At 34.7% G+C, this 25,703-nt stretch overlaps 2 protein-coding genes across 2 annotated transcripts; both read right to left on the bottom strand.

The window, feature by feature from the left end:
- On the bottom strand, positions 1 to 21,153 carry LOC117319738 (receptor-type tyrosine-protein phosphatase S-like). Its single transcript, XM_033874492.1, has 20 exons — positions 20,914 to 21,153; positions 19,127 to 19,225; positions 18,442 to 18,537; positions 11,565 to 11,660; positions 9,324 to 9,419; positions 6,559 to 6,656; positions 6,216 to 6,311; positions 5,700 to 5,789; positions 5,422 to 5,514; positions 5,053 to 5,190; positions 4,749 to 4,863; positions 4,395 to 4,483; positions 3,893 to 4,071; positions 2,728 to 2,809; positions 2,262 to 2,338; positions 2,079 to 2,115; positions 1,698 to 1,795; positions 1,274 to 1,402; positions 792 to 937; positions 1 to 190 (listed from the first exon to the last, which is right to left on the bottom strand). Exons 6-20 carry the CDS (start codon positions 6,626 to 6,628, stop codon positions 1 to 3), a joined length of 1,629 nt encoding a protein of 542 aa, XP_033730383.1. The 5' UTR covers positions 6,629 to 6,656; positions 9,324 to 9,419; positions 11,565 to 11,660; positions 18,442 to 18,537; positions 19,127 to 19,225; positions 20,914 to 21,153.
- On the bottom strand, positions 20,906 to 25,416 carry LOC117319737. Its single transcript, XM_033874491.1, has 3 exons — positions 25,368 to 25,416; positions 21,627 to 21,863; positions 20,906 to 21,159 (listed from the first exon to the last, which is right to left on the bottom strand). Exons 1-3 carry the CDS (start codon positions 25,414 to 25,416, stop codon positions 20,906 to 20,908), a joined length of 540 nt encoding a protein of 179 aa, XP_033730382.1.
- Positions 25,417 to 25,703: the final 287 nt, after the last annotated feature.

Below are 25,703 nucleotides of genomic sequence, written 5' to 3'. Positions count from 1 at the left end.
TCATAAAACAGCCCGGACCTTATTCAGGAAAAATATGCGAATTTGATTCCTCACCTCTGTTTGAATCATATGCATTCTGTCCTTTCTCATCATATTTACATAATGGCGGATGTTGATGCGGTCATATTTTTTCCCGAAATCTAACAGCGCGTCAAGGGCGATAAACGTTCCTGTTCTTCCAATACCAGCACTGCGAAAATGTTAAGTAGTTAAACACATGACGAGATACGTCTTATATCAAATCATACATAAAGTAGAGCAATCGAAATGTTATCAATACCAGATATTATTTAGGTTTGATCGTGTCAGTCTTCAAATACTGAGGTGTGTTATATTTGATCTAGACATTGGCAATTTGATAGAGGAGTGTAATATCAACCTCAGAAAATGTTATATGTTCAAAATTACAGTCGATTATACAGGTCACTACCACTTTTAGAATTTGTCTACAAACAATTGCATTCAAACCTGGTTATAATTCCGCCGGTTATGACTTGTCTATTGTGTTAGAAACAAGTCATACGGCTAGTGTTTGTTGGATATGATATTTGTTTCACTATCGATAATTAATTTTCAAAAGTTAAAAATGAAAACTCGCTAAAAGCCATATTACTGTTCAAAATCAATTTACTCAAATGGAATAATTAGCATATCCACAAACATTCGTTACATTACTATAACCATAACATTCTACGTAGTTCAGTGTCATTCATATACAATATCCATCATACTCAAAAGAAGAATACATATATGCATATAGCTTACAAAAAATCCTTTGTTTTTTACCGTACCTGCAGTGAACCACCATCTGGCCAGGAAGTGTAGTTTTGTGCAGCTTTACGCGACGATGAAATAAGACAAGTTCTAACGTGTTCGGGGTCCCATGGTCCGGCCAGGTGGTGAAATGAAACTGATGGATATCTCGCTTCTCTTTTGACTGAATTAAAAGAAAAATCATCATAGGTTAAATATATATCATTCTAAGTTTGAGTAATATATAAATTATATATACGTGTTATTTTATCATTAGATAATAACTAAATTATGGAAGCTGTCTATTATAACCTGTAAGATAAAAAAAAAATACTTGTTCTTAGAATAAGTACAGGTAACATATCGCACAGAAATATATAATAATTCTTTACATATAGTGTTATTTAGACGACGATAATGTGGCATAAGCAACTTAAGCTTTAAGTAATGTAAGTAGGTATGACACGTGGTAATTGAAATAGGTATCTAAAATAGATACAGAACATATTTCAAGAGATACCTTTCGATCAATTACTGTGATATTCCTGACAACGTGAGACGCATAATCTCGTTCCCTGTTCAGCATGATGTCAAATGTCTTTGTTGTCATGGAGTCACCTTCGTCTGGCCAGTACTTCTCACATTTGTCCTGTGATAACGTAAAACCGTCGTAAAAACGTAATAATAATACTCTAGTGTTGCAGTTTTCACCTTAACGACCACGTTATATTTCGCCCATTAGACAATAAGATTAAATGGTGGATATCGCTATGAGACAGAGGACAGTTTAAAAAACAAGGCCTGAAATTCCTTAACATTAATTTACTAACAGAAATCTCTAAACATATTTTACCATAGCAAAAAAGATTTTTGAGGAGTATCTTGGTTGAGGAATTATACAATGTATATCTCGCTCTTAAAAAAGTATTGAATTGAAATAATACCTTTCGACTTTCAACTAGGTTTGTAAGCATCACTATCTTTCCAGAGTTTATAGTCCAGACCATCCTCCAAAAGTCATCGGTCGTAGATGGGAGTGGTCCTACCACACATTTACATGGTATATAATATAGTTATACAAAATGAAAGCATACATATATTATAGGTTAGAATTATTGAAACATATAATGAGCTATAGCGAGATGAATTCATGAGTATCTGTATATGACTATAACTTCAGTCAAATATATTATTATACACAAATGTGTCACTTGGGAAGCTGTTTCGTTGCCGACACCTTAACTATCATTTCAAATTGTGACTTAACCTGAATTTGACTTAGATTTGTAGCAGATTAGCAGATTCCTTAACGTAGCTACGTTTACCTTGAGTTGCAACATACACCTTCCTTTCTTCAACACTCTGGAAAAGTAGCATCAAATTGATGGGGTTACAATAATTACATGTTTTATTTCAGTTATACATCATCTTAATGTTTCCCATTTTATGACATTTCTATCATTTTACTATCGGTACTATCAAGCAAAGAATATTAGGTTGATACTTACATCGATGTAGTTTGCGTTAATATAGTCTGAACTATTTCCGCCCGGTATTGTGTTAAGAATTACCCTTGAATGGTCATCTGAATAAAGTAAGCAGTGATAAGTTTGAAACAATATTGAATATATGTGTCATATCATAAATATTCTATCAATGGAATATAAAGTACTAGGAATGTGGATTTTGAATTAAGGTTTACAGGTAAATAATACATATTTAGGTGAATTTAGTTACAGATACAGTATATACCGAATCATAACTGATCATCAATATAAAACCTTAGTCGTCTTTAGTCGGTGAGACTAAGGTTCAAAAGTGTAGTGATCTAGAAGTCGAGAACCAGAATAAAATGAACAAATGTAAAATACAGCGGAGACAGTCTTTCACCAATTAATCGATTTTAAGACTTTTAAAAATGTGAAATTAAACGATAATATGTAAGACAAATTGACTTTCTATATGAATACCTACATGGATATATGGCTTTGAATCTATTCTTCGACTTATTCTTCTCTGCAATCGCATGAGGATGAATTGCACCGACTGGAAATGCCTGTAAGAACGATATCAAATGCACGCAAGATTGGTTATATTCTATCTTTATTCACGTGACAAGCGTCCTTAATGAAAACAAAGTCGATTGTTGAAAGTAGTTTAATACAATACTAAAAGTAGACATTTCTCGCTATTATCACCTCTTTCAGCTTCTAACTTTATCGTTGAAATTAATGAATAATCAATTAAATCCCGTGTTCCGCATCTATATTTTATGTGTAACTTTTCTGCTAATAATCAATATAAATTAGTGCGCTGTTAAAGCAGTTTTGTTTAATTGAAGCTAATTTGATTACCTTTCCGCTAATGTCTTTTTATGCATCAATGTTAGATACCGGGATACAACAACGACTGAAATAGTCACAAGTGATTCCTGATAGAAGTCATATAAACCAGCCGTCCAAGGAAAGCTGGTTAAAAACTGACTGTTGTGAAAATTTATGACTTACCTATCCAAGAGTATAAAAACCTTAAATACAGTTGAGACATGGACAACGATAACTATGAATATTTGAAAATTATTACATAATTGATGAACAGTTTACCGCTTTAATTGTTTTGTCTCCCTTTCCAAATTGTAAACATGAAGACCCCATTGACCTTTTGTTTTGAGGCCCTTTCCTGTATGAAAAGTAAGTCCTTTGATTGATATGTGGGCAGTAATTGGCTCCCTTTGATTTATGTGAGAGCAGAATTTGACCCCCTTTGATTGATTTGAGAACAGTAATTGATGCCCTTTAATTAATGTGTCGGCAGTAATTGACCCCCTTTGATTGATTTGTGGGCAGTAATTGACTTTCTTTGATTGATGTGTGGGCAGTAATTGACTCCCTTTGATTGACGTGTCGGCAGTAATTGACGCCCTTTAATTAATGTGTCGGCAGTAATTGACCCCCTTTAATTAATGTGTTGGTGGTAAATGACGCATTTTCTTGTACGGGCAGTAAGTGACGCCTTCTTGGCTAAAAACACATTGGCCATTTCTTTTCATCCCTGTTCAAATATCCTATTCATGTGTTCATCTTTTACACAATAATTGAACTTTACATCATAAACACCTAATATGAAAATAAAAACATACCTCAAATTCCGAAATAAACTTCTTTTCTTCGTCTTCCATTTTCTCAGATATAAGTGTCTTCAGCATACTGACGGGGAACCCAACTGGCCCTTCGTTGTAATACACATTTTCAGGGTTTTCTGATTGTTCTGGCATACTTCCATCTTGAAGGTTAAGATAGACATGTCCTCCTGTTTCGTCTGAAAGAAAAGCCAGTTTTGTATACAGCGTTGCATATGTAATCGATTTACTGTTGGTATACACAAACTGTACCTACTCCGTTATATCGTTCGGCTTAAGTTTATATTATTTCCTGATACATTGATAATGTAGTCTTTAGAATAGCCTAAACATACCACAACGAAATGTTCGTTTCAGATAACTAGATTCAAATAAAGCATGGTACAACATAGGATGCATCAAATGCCCTAAAACGTGTAAAACGTGAAATTCAGCAAAATCACTTTCGTCGCAGAATAAGCAACGAATATTATAATGCTACACAGAAGCATGTATGTAATACCCGAGTGTCTGTTCGAGTTGTTTGAAGGATTTGGCCCTCCATATGCCACTGAGGGTGAGGATGCAGTTTCGCCGGATGTGGATGATTTTCTGATTGAAAAGAAAAAGAAAGTGAACACAATTTTGGATAGCAACGTTCAAATCACACTAGATATGTATTATACATGACTCAGATATATTGGCTGCTCAGGATATCGTGGCTATTGTGTTTTGGTATTGATGTTAGTGTCGTGCTTGCGATTATGTGGTGCATTGGCGTATATCATAGCATCAAGATTTATGATAATAACAGTCAGTGTATTCATGCAGTAGTCTTTAAGTCAACATTACGTCCACCTCGTTAATACCCACTAACCGTTTGATTATGCAAACTACCGCAATGATCACAATCATGACGACAAATATTGAAACGCCTCCGACTCCAACATATGTGCCAACATTGCTACTGTCATCCTCTGTCTGTTTCTCGGCTGCAAGTGACAAAAAAAAGCATTCTGTGTGATTCAGTTTGCAATTAGATTTAAACAAATTTAAAAGTTCAAAGAGTACTTTATTTGTCTTCTAAATGTCTTATTAAGGTACATAAAGCTATCGAGATGTGAGATGAAGCTTAACAATCACGAAAATGTCGTTTAAACAAGAATTTTGGTGAACAATACCTTTGACTTCACACCGTTGACCAGTCCAACCCATTTGACATGGTGTTTCACAGTGACCTGTGTCTATATTACAGCGCTGGCCAACACACTGACCACATTCCCGTGAACAGAAACTACCAAACATTCCATCAATGCAACCTGAAATCAAAAACTGTGATACTGAATAACGTGACATTTAAAAAAAACTTTCTGTAATACGACTTAATTTGATTTCTACTATGACTGAAACGGTACATTTGGGAGTGGTGGCTATGAACATGTCAATTAAATTTTGAGTAAAAAAAAAAGAAATAATTACGAAATATATTAAAACGTCAGCCTAGTTTCTTAAGTAAGAGTACCAATAGATAAGAGCGATCGAATGGTTACCTAAACACTGTTCTCCATCCCGGGTACAACTTGTGCAGTTTCCCAAACAAGGCAGTTCACATCTGTCTCCATATCTACCGTCAACACATCCGTCTGTATTGTATATTTCAATCAAATTCATTAAATAAACAAAACGATCGATTTTCACGTGAACTTAAAACAGTATTTCAAAAGAAACATTTTTACATAAAATAAGTTTAAATGTGCTATATATTCATAAATTTGCAATACATAGACGGAAATGAGCTGATAACAACGATATCAGGAAAAGTAAATACCAGTGCATTGGCCATCGAAATCACATTTTGCCGCAGAGCATTTAACCGAACAGTTGGCACAAGTCGGACCGTATTTACCAACATTACAATCTGAAAAATAAGTGTATTTTCGTAATATTAACATTATTTTGTCTAGGAGTAACACTTACATACAAAAGACGAAAAAAGAAAAATATCCAAGCAGAATGTGACTTACATTGATTAGAACCAGCTTCCAAACTATCAATCTAATCCTCAACGACTGTTTTATCAATCCCTTCCTTCCCTCTGATCAATCACAGTTGAAAATGTTTTGTGATATGCAGAGTGCCGTTGTTTTTAGTTAAGTGTAATTGGTACAACATTTAGATAGTGACTGACGCTAGTAATTCGTGTAACAAAGTATCGATACAACCTCTACTGTATAATCAGTCGCGGTCAACATATTCTTAAACACAAATCCTAACTGTGGTAGAACAAAAACATATTTCTCTTTAACATGACATGCTGTATCAAATTTAAATGTTCAATGCTTACCAGTACACTTTCCACTTTTCTGCTCACAGCTGTTATTGCCACATGTGTACGGGCATGGCTGTTCACACTTCTGATTGTACTTACCTTCTGGACACACTATAAATATAGAATGTTTACAGATTATGTTAATGATCTTTCAAATGTCCTGTTTCCTTGGTAGCTTATCAATAATCAAGGGTTTTAATTAAAAGCAATTTCAAATGTCGAAAAGAAAGTCATCTATTATAATTTGATATGTCATTACTGTCCGATTGTATTCAAAACTCTCATAGAGGAAGCCAAATTGTTCTTATTAGCATAAATGATCTAAATATCACAATATAAAACGGATTATTATACAAACCTATACAATTTCCAGTATCTTTATCACATACTTTATTTACACAAGTGACACAGGACATTGATATTGACATCTATCTCCAAAATAACCGTCTTGGCAGTCTGTAGAATAAAGGGCATTGATAAATTTCAATGACGAAACGTGATGTATCAGTATTAAACATTCGACTCATTTAACGATTATCACTTTTATAACAATACAATAACAATAGTGTATACAAAGAATTATAATATTGCAATGTTGATAATCCTATGACAATACAATAAAACAAAGGAAATATGTGCATGAATACACGACAAAAAGAACAAGAAGAATAAGATGTGTTCGCAAGTAAAACGATTTTCCGCTTTATTTACAACATTTTTTACGAAAGCTACATCGAATTCAATAAAACGTGAGCTAACCCTTCTTAAATATTAATTTGTTGTGAAAGCTTCACCGAATTCAATAAAACTTGAGCTAATTCTTATTAGATCTGAATGTTTTCAGTCATGTCATTAAAGTCCTATGTACTGATAAGTACTAAGCAGAGAGCAAAACGAATATTGTCATTGCTTAAAATCAAGTAACTCAAATATGACATCGGGAAAAAACAGTTTGTCGCGTCACAATGTGATTAAGGGTTAGAGTATCAAACAAACGCCATATATTATAGTCTGGGAAGTCCTTACAACCTGATTATACTTAAAACACTCATTGACGGAGCCGTATTGTTATAATTGGCATAGATGATTCATCCCCAGTATCCTTTTCACATCCTGTACTTCCACAGGAAACATGACATTGAAATGGGCATTGGTTTCCGTAATAACCGTCCTTACAATCTGGTTATATTGAAATCACACACTGAGGTAGCCATATCGTTATAATTCGCATAAATGATCCAAAGTGCACATTATACAACCGATTATTATACAAACCTATACAATTCCCAGTATCCTTATTACAAACTTTACTTCCACCACAAGATCCAGGACATGGAGATAGGCATTGGTTTCCGTAATAACCGTCCTTACAGTCTGTTGAATTAAGTACAATGATGAGCTTTTAATATAAAATGTGATTACCAGTGTTTAAATATTCGACTTATATAAAGATGATCACTTTTATAACAACATAAGAACAATATTTCAATATTTAAAATTCCATGACCGCACACCAAAATAAAGGAAACTCGTGTTCGCAAGTGCTAGCAAATTATTTTTCATCGATAACATTTGCTTTGAAAGCTAGAATGCATCGAGATAGATGTGCGATTCTTCTTCTTCAATATTAATGTTTTCAGTCAAATCCTTAAGGTCCTGTTAACTGACAAATACAGCTATCAGAACCAACTTTACCACTGGTAAAAAATATCAAACGCTAATATCTTTTACTACCTCTATCAATTTTTCTAAAACTGTCAGATTTTTTTTTTTTTTGTGATTTTCACATCATCTTCACACTTCGAGGTTAATGTTTTTTTTTAAGTCAAATTAAATCAAATAGGTAACGATTAAGTGTGTAACCTTGTCGAATGGTGTAAACCATAGTTATCATCACACGGAACTTACCACTTATCTATAATTACGTATTTGTTATCCTTTATATCTTATTATCTATTTGTTAGAACTTGTTTGTTATTTTATTCTGATATAAAAGTAAATCAGTGTGCTTTTCTTTGCTTTGTTTCAATTTGTGACATATTACAAATAAGAAGTAAGAAATAAGAATTACAAAAAAAAGGAAAGAAGGGATAACTAATGATAAGAAATACGAAGTAGTATCACTGAACATTACAGAAGTCGGTAGGGATATTTGATAAACCACCTGTTTTATTATTATTATTATTGGCTGAAGATTATTTGTTATTTAATAATTACGACAAAGAAAAGCGAGGCATCCCCCGCAAAAATATTTATCGAAACTGTTAGATAAATATCACTTTTTTCCTGAGTCTTCACATTTTCTAAGTTTATCAAAACACTGATTATACACGACAATGGGGGATAATTAAAAGCTGATCCGGTATATCTTGTTCTAAAAATATAATAAACAGAATGTCTAACAGTATCTTCATTAATACCAAACATAGTTCACTCGTCTGGTTAATATTTTGCCGCACACAATGTATATTTGGTATTACTGAAGATACTGGTAGATATGCTCTATTCATCCTGGTGTCTGAATGGTAAATTATGAAGAACTATGTTAATGTAATAATGGCAACTAAAAAAGTTAAGCTTACTCTTTTTCAGAAATAACCATGTTAATCTTGGACAAGTCATGGAATTTCCCCCGTTCTCTAAAGCTTTGTGTTGCGATGTGTTTTTAGTTTTTATTGTCAAAGGATAGATAATAGTTTTGCAATTCGCGATGCTGCCAAATAGATTAGCTCATCAAATCAAATAGTATCTTTTTTTTATCTTTAAACCTCAGTTTTCATTTTGTTGGGGAAAATTCTAGTTGGCATGACAATGCCGTATGTGCGTATTCTTAATGATATTTAAGCAATTTACGTACCCGTATAAAGGTGCTTGTAAGAACACAATTTTCATGTACTCTTCATAAACAACGGACTATCACACTTCACATATCATACAACCAATTACTAAACAAACCTGTTCACATGGCCTCTATCTATGAATACAGGTAGTTACATAACTTTTCTAGATTGATAATTGTATATAAGTATTGCCTCTTATGTAAAACTTCAATTACAATTTAATACTTGCATTATTTGTATCAACCATGGACATGGTACACAAACTACTAATTACTATACAAACCTGTACAGTATCCATGATCCTTCCCACATACATTACTGCTACAGTTAGCAGGACATTGAATGCTGCATCTCAACCCGTAAAAACCGTCTTGACAGTCTGTAGAATAGTAACCATTGATGAAGTTCCAGTAAAGTCTTTTATGTGTTCATTTTCAAATAATTCAAGAAGTTCATCAATACATACATGTTATAATAGCAATGACGATATATATGTATGGCAATACAACAAAATTAAGGCATAATAAGTATAAATGCACTTGCACAAGATCAGTGATTCGCAAGTGAAAGAAATTTCTATTTTTTTTTTATATATAAAACTTGCTTTGAAAAGATTAAACAAACAACGGTATTGTCATTTTCTCTCAAGCGAAATAATAACTGAGATATATACCCTTATAGCAGCTACTTTTTCTTCAAACAAATTATTGTGATCTTGAACTTGTGAGTCTGAACCTGAACAGGTGCCCTTGAACCTGTTGAACTTGTATTGTTACAGTGCCCTTGTAAGGGCTGACCAAATGATACTAAAAGATTGTCGGTAGTCAAATTATATGGGAGCATTAATTAACGTACTTTTTAAGATATGGTTTCCTTTGTTTCCTCGTTGATAATTAAATATAGTTTTTCTTTATATTTAAAATAGATTAATTCAGGAAGGGATGGAAAAGTTAAACCTTACAGAAATCATCAAACAAAATTTCAGTACCCTAGTACAATTATAAAGAAGTTAAAGGATGTTTTCAACACAACATTTACACCAAAAACTTAACATTGGTTTTTGACATAAATAATCTAAGTCAAAAAGACTAAAGAATTTATTTTTTCCCGAATCTTGTTTTTTTTCTAACTCTTGAATATATATACATGTATATTGCTCAACATAAACCCCCAAAGTATCAGCACACTAGTACACGTAAAAAGGAGTTTACTGACGCCTTTGAACACTTGCAACCAACGCTGGGGTGACAAAATCGACTCTTCCTGTCTTCACGAGGCGAGTTTATAAGTGATAGAAGTAACAAGAATATACTTTAAATTATTTCCAGACACCCGTGTACTCAATAGTACTCCACAGCGACACATAAACACAGACCAATCAATTTGGAACACGAGCGAATAGATATGAGTGGACTCTCAGACAAGGAATATCAAAATGGAAATTCAATGAATATGTTAAATCAGTATCGATGATAATATTATAGACAAATAAGTAATAAAAAAGTAGTTTCTAGTAATGTATACCGAATGAGTGATAATTAAAATTACCATGTAAGTGTTTAATATGCTCATGCGTGATAATCTGTTGATCCGGGTGCCTGAAAGGTGAATTATCAACTACTGTGTAAGTGTAATGATAACAACTAATGGTATCATACCGAAAGGGGCAATGAAGGAGACGAACAAAAGATTGATTTACACGATGATTCATGAAAATGAAGAAGGAAAATAGAAGACCAATGAAAATGTAGAATGAGACCAAGTTGTCTTGAAGGTAAAGTGTATCCATTGTCTATCGGCAGCAATCACCATATCAATTTAGGACAAGTCCGGATATTTTCCCTGTTTTCTAAAGCCCTGTGTTGTGATCTATATATATACATATATATGTTTAGCAATCCGATCTTAAGAAACAATGTGCGATATTGTATGGTGATTTTTTTTAAATTTGTTTATCTATTAGTGGTGTTGCCAAATAGATTAGCTCATAAAATCAAATCGGATTGAATCTTGTTATCTGTAATCCCCGGGTTCCCATTTTGTTGGGAAAAATTCTAGGCGAAATGGCAGTCCTATCTGGTTCATAGGTGAATCCTCTTTACAACGATCCAGTTCTAACTAATTTCAGCATGCATCAAATAGCTGTGATCAAAGGTAGTTATATAACTTTCTGGATTGATGGTTGTATAAGGCCATTGCCATATGCATACTTTTTATTGACATTGATGCAATTTACGTACCGGTTAAAGTGTATTTGTATAAACACAATTGCCATGTACCTTGCATAAACAACGGACTATTACACATTACATCTCGTACAACCAATTACTAAACACACCTGTTCACATGGTATATGTCTATGGATGCAGGTATTTACGTAACGTTTCTCCATTGATGATTGTATATGTGTATTGCCTATCAAACGAAAACTTCATTGCTATTGAATATATAGTACTAAGTATGATGTTGTTTGCATCAACTACAGATATATCACACACATTAATTAACTAATTTCTATACAAACCTGTACAGTCTCCAGTAACCTTCTCACATACATTACTTCCGCAAGTATTAGGACAATCTGATTCACATCTGTTTCCGTAGTAACCGTCTTGGCAGTCTGTAGTGTAATGACCAGTGATGGGTATGCAACAAAAGGAAAATTAATACACTTGAAAAACGTAAAAGATGGGTGTTTCGTAAATGAAGGTATGTTTTGAGTCATCAATAATAACCGCCTTGTACGCTATATATCGAATAAATAACATTTCATAGAGTATAAAATGATTTATGGTAAACCTTTACATTGCATGTAATAGAGGTAAGAGATTGGTGGTGTGCTACCTAAACTATACCAAAGGGTTAATCTCCCCTTCATCACAACACCCTTTTACATCAGGCCAGAGACGGCGGTCCTGGTGTTGCAGCAGGCGGTTTTTTGAGAGCAATTTAGACAAGACAGACGCTGTGCGCATACAAGGATAAGTCACGGTACGTTTGTATCATTTAGGGGTGTGACCTTTGTAAGTATTTTTAACTGCTTTACCGCCTGGATGCCGGTAAACTGTATCATGGTTTTCCTGGTGGTTCGATTTCTATATTTAGATTTAATATTTCGCGCCAGAGCAAGATGTCGTCAGTCAGTCCCATCAATATTCTATGCATGGGACACTCTTTTATTCGACGACTTGAACTTTTCGTAACATTTAACCAGTCTTACGATCGCAATTCAGCAATTTATGGGCCAGATCTAACTATTTCATATTATGGAAGACCAGGTGGGACTCTGTCTCGAGTCAAAAATCTGTTCACACAGCAAGTGCTCAATTTGAGACCCGCAGCATGTGTGTTACAAATTGGATCTAACGATTTAGATGACTCAAACATGTCATCCGATAAACTTGCATGGCACATATTTTCATATGCTGAATTCTTAGTACAGGGACTTGATGTTAAGCATGTCATACTATGTCAAATGGTACCACGAAGAAAAACGAGGAAGATAAATGTAGAAATTTTAATACAAAAATAATCGAGGCAAATAAGGCTTTGAAAGAACATTGTAAGTCTTCTTCAATGATTACGTATTGGAAATTGCGTGGGTTAAAGAATAGCTCAAAGGCTATTTTACACAAAGATGGTGTACATTTATCTGAACATTTTGGAATGCCAAGATATATTGGCAACATAAAGCGAGCTGTAATTTTCTGCAGAGATAAAATCATCTCGACAAATGGTAATGTGTATTGATAATTTTTCTTTCACTTGTGAACAAGATTTTTCAAGACCTGCATATATAATTTTCAATTTGAACTTATGTGATCTGTAACTTAACTTGTGCCATTATGACCTCATACGGCAGGTATATATATTAAATAACAGACAGGTTAGCTCAACAAATTCATTAGTTTATCTACATGGTTATTATCCATTTAACTTAACTCGCAGATTTGAGATCAGATGAACTGATACATACTTACCATGCTGTGAGCTATATATTAATTTTGTTGATAGAATTTGATTTACTGGAACCACAAGTACACTCATATACATTTACATGTACATTTGTACATTGTAGTCATGATTTTGTTCTGGATGTGGTTATCATCTAGTATATGTAATATATACATATATATAATCCTATTGAACATGAGTGAATATTATCAGGTTGACATATGCAGTGTAATCAATTATTTTGAAGAACACTCTCCATCCTTCTTAGTAACATATACATGGGTGACAAGTTTGTTACCATGAACAACATATATAAGCTACATCTGATTCATTGGTTTGTTGAGTAGCGTATATGGGTGACAAGTCCTGTTACCATTTATCATATACAAGAAGCTACATTTTTAAGTACTAGGTAACATTTGTTACCAAGTTGTACAATTAAAACCAATAGTGCTGTTACATGATATCATGCAAGCCTATAGCTTATAATAAAATGCTTGCCTGTATAATTTTTCGCACATAGATAATGTCATCAGCAACAAAAAAGAAACGGCGAGCCAGAGGGGCAGCCACCACATGCAGGGCGACCAAGGCCCAGAAAACTAACCAGCCAGGCCCATCAGAGCCACCCATGGTACATATTCCAACAGCTAGGGAGGTGGCGGAAGAACTTAAAAAGCTAATGGAAGAGGAGCAACAATCTCAGGTGACAACACCAGCTGCTACATCTATTAACCTACATGAAGTTGTCCTGCCTTCTACATCTGTTGACCTACAGAGGGTTGCCATGCCTACTACATCTGCTGACCTAGCGGAAGTTGACATGCCTTGTCCTACAGTTGGAACTGGATATAATACAGGTATATCTAGGCCGATAGACTGTAATATCGATGCAAAAACCAAATCACAAAATCTGGGCTGGACAGTTTGTGGACTTGGGTTCATTAGTGTTTGAGTCCAGGCCTAATGTTGTTGACATGCATGTTTCAGATGGAAAAATTGATTTATTGCCTAGATTTAAGGCATTTAAGATCAATTCCATTGAAAAATGGAACGAAGCATTTCGCATCTTCATTGCAGTGTATTGTACTAAATTCCCCTTGCAAACACCACACTTAATGAAATATTGTCATATAGTCAATACCCTGGCATCACAGAATGGAGATTGGCATTATTAAGATGTTAGTTTCAGAAAGTGGAAAACAAACGAAAACCTGCATTGGGGGGAATTGAACACTGAACTCTATACTTTAGCACTCACCGGGAATCTTGGTAAAAAGGGAGGTTATTTTCGGAAAGGTCAATCAACCACTTTCTCACCCAACCCTACCAGTAAAATCTGTTTTCAATACAACAACAAAGGTGTCTGCTCTAGGCCAAATTGTGGTTGGCCACACAAATGTGAAAAATGTGGTGCAGACCATCCCAAAAAGTTGTGTCCAAAAAGGGGGGATGTGTCAAACAAGGACACAGCCAATAGCAACAACATTAGAAATTCCAAATACTAATCCAACAACAATAGCAATCTATCAGTCTCCTGTAATTGTTACCCCCATTAGGGTCTCAGAGTTGACATACTGGTTGACAGGATATTCTCCAGATTTGATACAACATTTAATACAAGGCTTTAGTTAGGGTTTCTCGCTTCATTATAATGGGCCCAGATTTTTCCGGGATGCATCAAATTTGCTTTCAGCTAAAATAAACCCACTTCTATTAAAAGAGAAAATACAGAAGGAGGTGATGGCAGGTCGAGTTGAAGGACCATTTGAACAGCCCCCATTCCCTAATATACAAATTTCTCCTTTAGGTCTAGTACTTAAGAGGACACCTAATGAATACCGACTGATTCATTACCTAATTTACCCTGCAGATGGTTCAGTTAATGACGGCATACCTCAAGAGTTGTGTTCTGTTCATTATCAAACAATTGATATGGCTATCAGTCACATTTGTAATATGGGAAAGGGCGCGTTGATGGCACAAACTGATATAGAGGCAGCATTTAAACTTATTCCCATATAAAAATCTGATAATGAATTGCTGGGGTTTAAAGTTGAAGGGTTGTACTATTTCGATAAGACTCTCCCCATAGGGGCATCTATATCATGCAGTTTGTTTGAACAATTTAGTACAGCACTTCACTGGGTAGCTGAGAACAAGTTGAGGACCCATGCTTGTGTTCACATCCTTGACGATTTCCTTTTTATTACACCCAATAACTGGGAAACCTGTAAACAGGATTTGGATAATTTTTTGGGATTTTGTAAAAACATTAATGTTCCAATCAAACATGAGAAAACTATGGGACCTGCCCCCATCATGACTTTCCTTGGCATCGAACTGGATTCAATATTATTTCAGGCTAGACTACCTCTCGACAAGGTTGAGAAAATAAGAGATAGTATACAATTGTTCCAATCTCGCAAAAAATGTAACACTGAAAGAACTCCAATCACTTATAGGTCTGCTTAATTTTGCATGTAAGGTAGTGGTACCAGGTAGGGCATTCTTAAGGAGACTGATAGACCTCCCCAGAGGTGTAAAGGCACATCACCATTTCATTAGACTTAAACAAGAAGCTCGGAAGGATCTCTTGGCTTGGTCAGAGTTTGTCCAGTCATATAATGGGAAGACCATGTTCTTTGACTACAGATGGGAGGATTCTGAAAAATTACATCTATACACTGACGCAAGTAATCTTGGGTTTGGTGGCATTTTGGGTAGATCTTGGTTTTTCGGTAAATGGGACAACTCAGCTCTTGATCACCATATTTCAGTCCGGGAACTATTTCCATTGATACTAGCAGTAGAAACTTGGGCTTTACAGCTACAAAACAGATGTATTATGTTCCACTCAGATAATTCTGCTGTTGTGTGTGTGGTTAACACTCACACAGCGAAGGATCCGGATCTGATGACTCTTGTTCGCAGGCTGGTTATAGTATGCCTTAGATTTAATATACTTTTTAAGGCTGTTCACATCCCGGGTGTTCAGAATACTGCTGCGGACATGCTATCCCGTTTGCAGGTGGAAGCATTCCTCAACTCCTACCCGGAGGTAAACAGGAATCCCGATCTTCCCCCAACCAAGACTTGGAAACTATGATGGATGTGAAAGACTCTTTGTTAGCCAATGCTCTAGCTCCAAGATCATGGCAAGTATACAAAAAGGCTTTTGGTGAACTCCAAAATTTTGCAAGTCAAAGGAAGTGCTTCCGACAAGTGTGAACTGTCTATCTTTATTTATAGCCTTCTGTGCCACTCGTAACTTGGCAGCCTCTACCGTGTTGACATATGTCTCGGCAATAGGATACTATAACAAGCAAGCAGGCCAAATTTTGTTATTCATAAGATGCTAAAAGGTTATTCCAAATTGAAAAGCACTTCTGACTTCCGGCTGCCCATTACTTATCCTATTCTCTCAAAATTGTTGGCAGCATTAGACCATACTTCAAGTTCTATGTATGAAAGAAGTCTCTTAAAAGCCATGTTCCTTCTGGCATTCCATGGTTTTCTTAGGGTAGGGGAAATAACTCAAACCCGGAAGGATTCGGTGCCATGCATTAAATCTTCTGGAATCACTTTCACTCAGAACAAAGGGAAAATGGCTCAGTTCCATTTTGAGATTTATCAATTTAAAGGTAACTATTTTCACCCAGTCCATTTAACGGTGTCAGCAAATGTTTCCTTCCCAACACTTTGCCCTGTTCAGGCTATGGTGGCCTATGTAAAACTCCGTGGGGCAGAGGATGGGCCATTGTTCTGCTTTCCCGGGGGTCAACCAATAACCAGGGCCTATTTCTCCAAGCAACTTCACTTCAAGGGACACTTACATGGGCAAAACTAGATCCCGGCCAGTATAAAGGGCATAGCTTCCGAATTGGTGCAGCTACAGCAGCGCACATTGCTGGAATTCCAGACAATGCAATTCAGAAAATGGGCAGGTGGAGATCGAATGCTTTTCAAAGGTATATACGCCTGCCATCTTTACCAGGCATTCAGCTCTCAGCTTGATTTTTGTACAGATCTGTCTAGGATGAGGTCTAATACATTATGTGCATTTCTTATTTTGAACCTTTTTTGGTATGTTTATTAAGATAATCCCAAAATCTGGGTGGGGTGTACATCAATAGATGTACTCTGGCGGCTTAGAACCCCACCTTTGTGGCAAATCAGAATTATTCAATATTAATCTGTTCATTACTCATACTTATGATTCTAATGGTAACTCACTTTTGGGGTAATTGGCCTCAAGGTGTTTAATGACTCATACCTATGATTGTAATGATAACTCAATTTTGGGGTAATTGGCCTCAGGGTGTTTGATTGACTCATACCTATGATTGTAGTACTAATTCACTCTCGGGGGTAATTGGCCTCAGGGTGAAGCAACTATTGATAATATGCTGTTTATTGTTGACGTCGTTTGAATTTAATAAACGAAATTTCCATTCATTGCAGTGTCTTAATATCATTTGTCTACTTTCTAGCCACAAACAGCAGATTTTGGGATTTAACATAAAATAACATAGCGAGATTAATTTTGTTAGGTTTTTTTAATGTCATATTTTCATCCAACAAACCCAGTTGAATACCTGTTTCAATTATTGTAAAAAATTCTATACGAATTTTCATGAACAAAATAATACCGATAGATATCAATCACACTATATAGCTAGGAATAACAGTTTCCGACATGTATATCATTCGTATAACTAACATATCGTTCGTCGCTTTGCTATTTGTTTGATGTCAAAAAGATTGATTCATATAATTCAATGGGGACCTATTTATCCGAATGTTAGCAAATGGTTTATGCGTTTCTTTCCGTTTCTCCTTAAGGGTCATACCAATTATATAATAATCATCTGGGCGCGGTTGTTCAAAAGGTGATTAGCTTAATCACTTGATAAGTGAAAATCGCATTTTCCTTTACTTCAAATTATATGTATGTATACACTTCAAAAGCAGCATGTCTGAAGATACTGGTAGGTGTTATAGTTTCAGAAATTTTGTCAAATACGTTTTACCAGAAATTATTGTATCAGGATTTTAATATTGTTGTTTAACTGTAATTAGCCTAATCTCCTTTTGAACAACCGGGCCCTGGTCGAATATGAATCAAGAAAATTCAACCGAAATTCAAATTACCATTGCTCATTATCAGATGGTTTCCATTGTTATGACGTTAGAAAGGAGTATCTCCTTAGAACCGAACCCAGTTTTATTTACAACATTAATTGGCATATCTAGATCTATCTATGAAATCAGGTACACATTGTAGTTTATTTTCTGGATTAATCTCTTTCTTTTACGGACATTGCCATATATGCGAGCATTTTATTACTATTTTTGAACAAGTGTGAAGTTGTCTGTAGGAATATATCTATCTTGCATCAAATACGGACGCATTGCAAACATTATATAACTAATGCCATACATACCTGTACAATATCCAGTAACCTTCTCACATACATTACTTCCACAGGTATTTGAACATTCTGATTCGCATCTGTATCCATAGTAACCGTCTTGGCAGTCTGTAGTGTAATGACCAGTGATGAATATGCAACAAACGAAAACTAAATACACTTGACAAAAAGTAAAAGATGAGTGTTTCGTAAATGGAGGTATGTTTTGAGTCATCAATAATACCCGCCTTGTTCGCTAGATATCGAATAAAATAACATAGCGAGATTAAATTTGTTAGTTTTTTAATGTCATATTTACCCATTAGTACGATGTAGGGAGCAGATCATAACAATAATCAGTGTTTAACAGATTGATCACATGAAACATTTCATCAAGTCCCAATGTGATACAGGATCCATCATGTTCCTTCGCTCTTAGGAGGAAGAAGTATGCGTGCTTACAAAATTACTTTATTATCAATACGTTTTTGTTTTTCGATATTTGCTGAATAAACAGTATGTTTATAGCTCTAACGATACAGAAACACATTGGTAGAATACCTAATATGATCCCATAATCCAGCAGGAGTTTTCTACGTTCTACTGTTACCTCAATGATATTTATCTTTATCATGATAGTGTAGATTTTTGTTTTCGATATCATTAGATAAAAGTTGAATATCACAACAGAATTAAATCAAATATCTGCATATAATACCTAAACAATGTCCAGAACTGGGGTTACACAGGCCGCCCCGACAACTGGAGGAACAGGTTTGGTCACAGTTTCCAGATCCGTATTTCCCTACTTCACATCCTGTAACATAATTAGCAATACTATAGTTTTCTTATGATATATATAACTTCGTTTATGATACATTTAGCTTACTTTATGTGTTTATGTGATATCTATACTTTGTAAAGATAATACATTGTTTAACCCGGTAAAATACATAGAAGGATTCTTTATAAATTTTATAATATCCAGTTATGAATGCATCAAATGCTGGTGCTATTTCATTTATCTTTCATTATGAAGATTAATGGAATAAGGAGGTCTCTATGTGATTTATGTTTTGAGTGGATATCTTTATTCAGAGTTATTTCTTTGATAACCTGCCTTGGAATACTGTCAGTGTGTTATGGTAGCACACCACAGTAAGACAGCCTGGCCATGGGCAATTTTTTTGTTAAGCAAATAACTTCTGTATTATGATATGCATAAAAAATGAAAAAAATAAATGTACAGTATAATTGGTATATTCAGTATGAAGTAGTACATACAGGCTTCACATTTATTAAAACAAAAATCAATAAATTAGTTCCGGATTTTAAATATCCGGATTTTCCGAACGTGTGTTTACACAGGAAATTTAGTTTTGCCTACAGCGCAAAATGGAAGCCCAGAGAAAAGGTAAGATAGCGGAAAAACTTAATTTACAACATATGTCCAAACAAGATTAATTCTGTCTTTGGGATAGAGATATTTAATTTTAAATAGGTTTCAGAAAAAAAATTGAGTATAGAATTGTGCGATTTTGGGTCAAATATCATAATATTTTGCAATTTTTGAGAATTTTTTAAGCTGTTACCATGGTATTCACAGCTCTAAAAATCACAGAAAATATCAGTTTACTTATCCTTTAGAGCTCTATTAAAATTGCTAATGTTGTACAGATTTCAAATATATATACTTTATTAGAGGTTATATGTAAGGTTAACTGGCAATGTTTACATATCTAAAACATGTGCCATATTTTTCAGAATTTGGCATTTTTACTGTACACTGCTACCTATGGATAATTGTGCTGACTGACATTTCAATGACAGATTGCCAGTTCACTTTATCTAAACATTATCTAACAAAACGTAAAACGATCCCTAATCTCAGATAACTGGAATAGTTTCTATTTCATAATTGGTTCAAATACGTATTTATGTAGAAGTTTTTATCAATCACAATGAAATGACGTTTTGTTTATTTTTTGTTTGTTTGTTATATACATAACATATATAAATTACGCTTTTTTTCTAGTCTTTTTTCTTTGGATTTTTTACTTAATGTTTGCTCGGGTTCGTGACGTGGCATTGCATAAAAGCGACAACAAATGACTACAAGGTAGCATAGTACTATGTAACATGCGCTCAATACTATCTGGATAGGATTCATTGCTTTATTTAACCTTTTGAGGATAACGGTTTTCTGTGTATCTGTGTATTTTTATGTAGTGTGACATAGTTATATGTTTTATTCACTGAAAATATGTCGAAAAGTCTCGTTGTAGTTATAATGCTGTGATTGTATTGTTTTCTATGTTTTCTCTTAACAAAGATCTCGTCAAGTTTTTTTTTTTTTTAATTATTTTTCAAACTGTCATAATCAACGTCTATAATTTACGTAAGTAACCTGCATCAAATAACAGAAGTTTGTGCGGATCTAGTGGTTATGGTGGACCAAGCTTTTGTAAATACTTATGTTTTTATAATAATTGACAGACTATTTACCATACACCTTTACTTCACACAGTTCCAGAAGGGCGTCATTACTATACCACGATTGTCGTTTAGGTGATTCCCTGTGGTTGTATATCGTCACGTACTGTGCTGTACCATTACATTCACTGTGGTTGACATGACTTTCGATTTCGTTGACACTCTGTGATTCATCGATGAAACAGCGATCTTCACGACGTCTCGCGGTTGTGTTTGAAAGATACACCTCGTATCCAGCAAATCGATCTTTCCATACAGCTGTAAATAGAATAAAACTTTTCTTTAGGACTCTAAACTCGTTTGATTATCGAAGGCTGTTATGATCGCATTAAACACTTTACAAAGACCTAAACCAACATAGAGATTGTGGTGGGGACAGAACAATTATCAGGTCCTTATAGGATGACATTTAGTCTGTAGATGGTGTGAGGATATTAAAATTGAATAGGTGTAGGAATGATATAACTTAATTCTAATTTTCATGTTCTTATCATTAAAGTTTGCTTCGATGATTTACATTTGTAGCCATGATGAGGATTGATACACAAACAAAATAAAACTGAATTTTGAATTTCCATACTGATTGAAAGTAGATATACGCAGTACACAAAAGTTAAGCTTCATTTCAGTTACAAACACTTAGTTAGTTCTCTGTAATAAACATATGTACTACGAATATTACTGGCCAGCATTATAAATCAATTTGAATAAAAACACAATCCTACTCCAACTATTTTCTTCCCTATAATATATCTCGACGTTTTCTATCGTGACTTCTTTCTGTAGGTCTACTCTCCACCATACTTCAGTTTGTCCCTCAGCCTGATGTACACATGACTTCTGGTCCAACTGTTGACTCGTTTTGCCATCCACAGCATTCCCAGATGTGTGTACAATTGGAGAATTTTCGTCTACACTATAATTGCTGCTTTGTGTTGTTGATTTGTTAAGGGAAAGATTTCCTGAAATAAGAAAATAAAATACATAGAAAATCATTTTAACGAAAGACATTTTGTACTGCAACAAACGCAACACCGAGCAAACTCTGCAATGTTTCACATGTAATCATGATAAAACTTTAAAATAGTCATGAATCAATACAACAGGGTTATAAGAGCTATACTCGTACAAAGTATAAAATATTGATTATGATTGGGCTTAGCAATCGGGTTTATTTATAAAATCACACTGTGTAGGGACTTACTAACTGTAATTATCTGTCAAGCGTTGATGTAACTAATAATCACTGAGTTAATGATGACAGGAACGGTAACTCATGAAAAAGTACGACAAAGCGATATCGATTACAACTATTTGCGAACGTACTTGGTGATCTTTGTCAATGATAGAGTACTAGTTTATCAATTAATCTTTAAAATGTCCGACCATCTTATCATGTACGCTACTTCCACACTTTGGTTAAGTTTATTTTATTTAACGTCCTATTTACAGCCAGAGTCATTTGAGGACATGCCTGGATTTGGAGGTGGAGGAAAGTCGGAGTACCAAGAGAAAAAAAAACACCGGCCTACGGTCAGTATCAGGCAACTGCCCCACTCGCAATCCAAAGGTAAAGCTAGTGTTAAAGTGTTGGGGCACCTTAACTAATCGGCCATCTCTGTCCCACTTCCACACTCAGAAGTGCATGACTAGTTTTAGTCACATATTTAATCATTAAAATAATTGACAAAAATTCAGAAGTGAATTTGAACGCAGTAACTGAGCTTGAACGAAGTATATCAATATTTTCACCAATCATTTAGGTATCTGAATTGATAATGAAATAAAGAGGCGTGTTTATATTTGATAATATGATAAGTTCATGGCTTGATAGTAAAACTCCGCCGAGTGTTCTACTCTCAAACTGCTGCATGATCGCTTTCCAGACTCAAATAACAAAATAAATGTGTACCATGGATACAAAGTTTGTAATTATTTGTTTAGATATTCGCAGTATCAATGTATGATATGTATAGGGGCTCTATATTTTAGTATATTTTATCAATACCATAATAATAGTATAAATGTATCTAATGTATCTCTAACTGTAAACCTGGCTATTTGGAATTAATAGGCTGGCAGGCATTGTAAACACAGTATCGGTCATATTTGGTACAAACCTATATAAGTTCTGTTTTGCGGGTCACCTCGGTCTCGGTATTTAGATATATGAAGTACACTCATCATTTATCTAGTATGACTGGCAAAAATTCCAGGAATCATCGACTGCCGTGGATTATTACGTATATATAATTAAAATGCACACACACACACACACACACACACACACACACGGTTTTTTTGTATAAAATGCCCAATTTTTTTTTTGTTTTTTTTTGTTTTTTTGTTGTTGTAATATTTTGATTACTATTGTAATATATTGCAATGGTGAACAATAAGTATTACAACATCCGTGTGAGTGCGGTTGATAATAAATAATATGTCATTTTGCCTTCATTAAACACTATATACACTGCCTGATCCAGAAACATCGCTAAAAGGGGATTCGTTTATAAACGACATACCGGTGTTAAGGTTGGGATCGATGTCGATTTATTTCTCTACCTGTCATGTTGTACATTTTAAACATTTGTGTCCGTTAAACTGCTAATATTGGTAATGAAGCTTGATTCGAGTATTATGAAAATACATGTAGTATATTAGTCCCCTGACCAAAATCCAAAAATGTATAATGATTTTATATTATTGGTATAATCACTATGCTTAACACCTGTTGTTCATAAAAAATGATTAAGAAGTTATCTTCATTATTTGGAGGGATGGCAACTAGCATTGTCTATATTAGTAATGTCTTATCACTGTGAACCTTATCGTAATAAAAAAATTCTCACCACCTACCCTGTTTGTCATGATAACAGCTTCTCATTCCTAGCTTTGCTTACTTAACTCTAATTTCTCATATCTAGCCTTGCCTTCCAAACATTTCTTCGTTTCGTGACATTTTTTTCGTAATAAAATATTCTCATCGTTATTTTTCGCTTGTGATAATAAAAAGCTTCTCATTTCTGATAAAAAGCCTTGTTTGTTGTAATACTATCTTCTCAAAGCGAGCAATACTTATCGTAATACTAACTGCTTATACCTTGCCAAGTCTATCGTAACGACAGCTTCTCATACTGTAGCGGGCGTTGTTTATCCTCATACTAACAATTCTTAACTGGCCCTATTTATGGTGGTAACACATTCTTATAGCTGTCCTTCTTTTGAGTAATCATGAAATCTTTACATAGCTAGCCTAATTTCGTAACTTGATTATCGATTCCCATAACAAGCCTTATTTATCCTAACAATGCGTAATAAATAGCCTTGTTTATTTTAACAATATGTCTTCAAAAGCCTTGTTTATCCTAACAATCAACCCATAACTAGTCTTGTTTATCATAACAATATTCCCAATAACTAGCCTTGTTTATCCTTACCATACCTTCATAACTAGCCTTGTTTATCCTAACCATACCTCCATAACTAGCCTTGTTTATCCTAACCATACCTCCATAACTAGCATTGTTTATCCTAACCATACCCCCATAACTAGCCTTGTTTATCCTAACCATACCTCCATAACTAGCCTTGTTTATCCTAACCATACCTTCATAACTAGCCGTGTTTATCCTTACAGTACCCCAATAGCTATGTTTGTTTATCCTAACCATACCCCCATAACTAGCCTTGTTTATCCTGACAATACCCTCATAACTAGTCTTGGTTATCCTAACAGTATCCCCATAACCAGCCTTGTTTATCCTTACCATACCTCCATAACTAACAATGTTTATCCTAACAGTACCTTTATAACTAGCCGTGTTTATCCTAACAGTACCCCATAACTAGCCTAGTTTATTCTAACATTACCCCCATAACTAGCCTTGTTTATCCTAACAATACCCCCATAACTAGCCTTGTTTATCCTAACAATACCCCCATAACTAGCCTTGTTTATCCTAACAATACCCGCATAACTAGCCTTGTTTATCCATACCATAACTCCATAACTAGCCTTGTTTATCCTAACAATACCTCCATAACTAGCCAAGTTTATCCTAACATACCTCCATAACTAACAATGTTTATCCTAACAATACCCGCATAACTAGCCTTGTTTATCCATACCATAACTCCATAACTAGCCTTGTTTATCCTGACAATACCCCCATAACTAGCCTTGTTTATCCTAACAATACCCGAATAACTAGCCTTGTTTATCCTTACCATACCTCCATAACTAACCATGTTTATCCTAACAATACCTTCATAACTAGCCGTGTTTATCCTAATAGTACCTCCATAACTAGCCTAGTTTATTCTAACAATACCCCCATAACTAGCCTTGTTTATCCTAACAATATCACCATAACTAGCCTTATTTATCCGAAAAATACCCCCATAACTAGCCTTGTTTAACCTAACAATACCCGCATAACTAGCCTTGTTTATCCTTACCATACCTCCATAACTAGCCTTGTTTATCCTAACAATACCTCCATAACTAGCCATGTTTATCCTAACCATACCTTCATAATTAGCCTTGTTTATCCAAACCATACCCCCATAACTAGCCTTGTTTATCCTGACAATACCCCATAACTAGCCTTGTTTATCCTGACAATGACCCCTATAACTAGACATGTTTATCCTCGTGATACATCATAACTTATCCTTTTGACCATAATGGTACAGTACACCATAACTTGTCCTGTTTTTATCTTACAATACCCCCATACCTTGCCTTGTTTATCCTAACAATACCCCATAACTAGCCGTGTTTATCCTAACAGTACCCC

The sequence above is a fragment of the Pecten maximus genome, unplaced genomic scaffold (assembly GCF_902652985.1).
Source record: "Pecten maximus unplaced genomic scaffold, xPecMax1.1, whole genome shotgun sequence".
Classification (NCBI taxonomy): domain Eukaryota; kingdom Metazoa; phylum Mollusca; class Bivalvia; order Pectinida; family Pectinidae; genus Pecten; species Pecten maximus.
This window is presented reverse-complemented; position numbering and strand designations above follow the sequence as displayed.

Excerpts from the sequence above, each read along its gene's own strand:
- LOC117319738 (XM_033874492.1), bottom strand. The coding sequence starts at position 6,628 with ATGTCAATATCAATGTCCTGTGTCACTTGTGTAAATAAAGTATGTGAT. Across the intron at positions 5,191-5,421 it reads GGATGGAGAACAGTGTTTAG|GTTGCATTGATGGAATGTTT; the intron begins GTAACCATTCGA and ends TTTTGATTTCAG. Across the intron at positions 1,796-2,078 it reads GGTGTATGTTGCAACTCAAG|GACCACTCCCATCTACGACC; the intron begins GTAAACGTAGCT and ends AATGTGTGGTAG.
- LOC117319737 (XM_033874491.1), bottom strand. The coding sequence starts at position 25,416 with ATGGCTAGTTATGGAGGTATTGTTAGGATAAACAAGGCTAGTTATGGA. Across the intron at positions 21,864-25,367 it reads AAACAAGGCTAGTTATGGAG|GAAATCTTTCCCTTAACAAA; the intron begins GTATGGTAAGGA and ends TTCTTATTTCAG. Across the intron at positions 21,160-21,626 it reads TAGGGAAGAAAATAGTTGGA|CTGTATGGAAAGATCGATTT; the intron begins GTAGGATTGTGT and ends TTCTATTTACAG.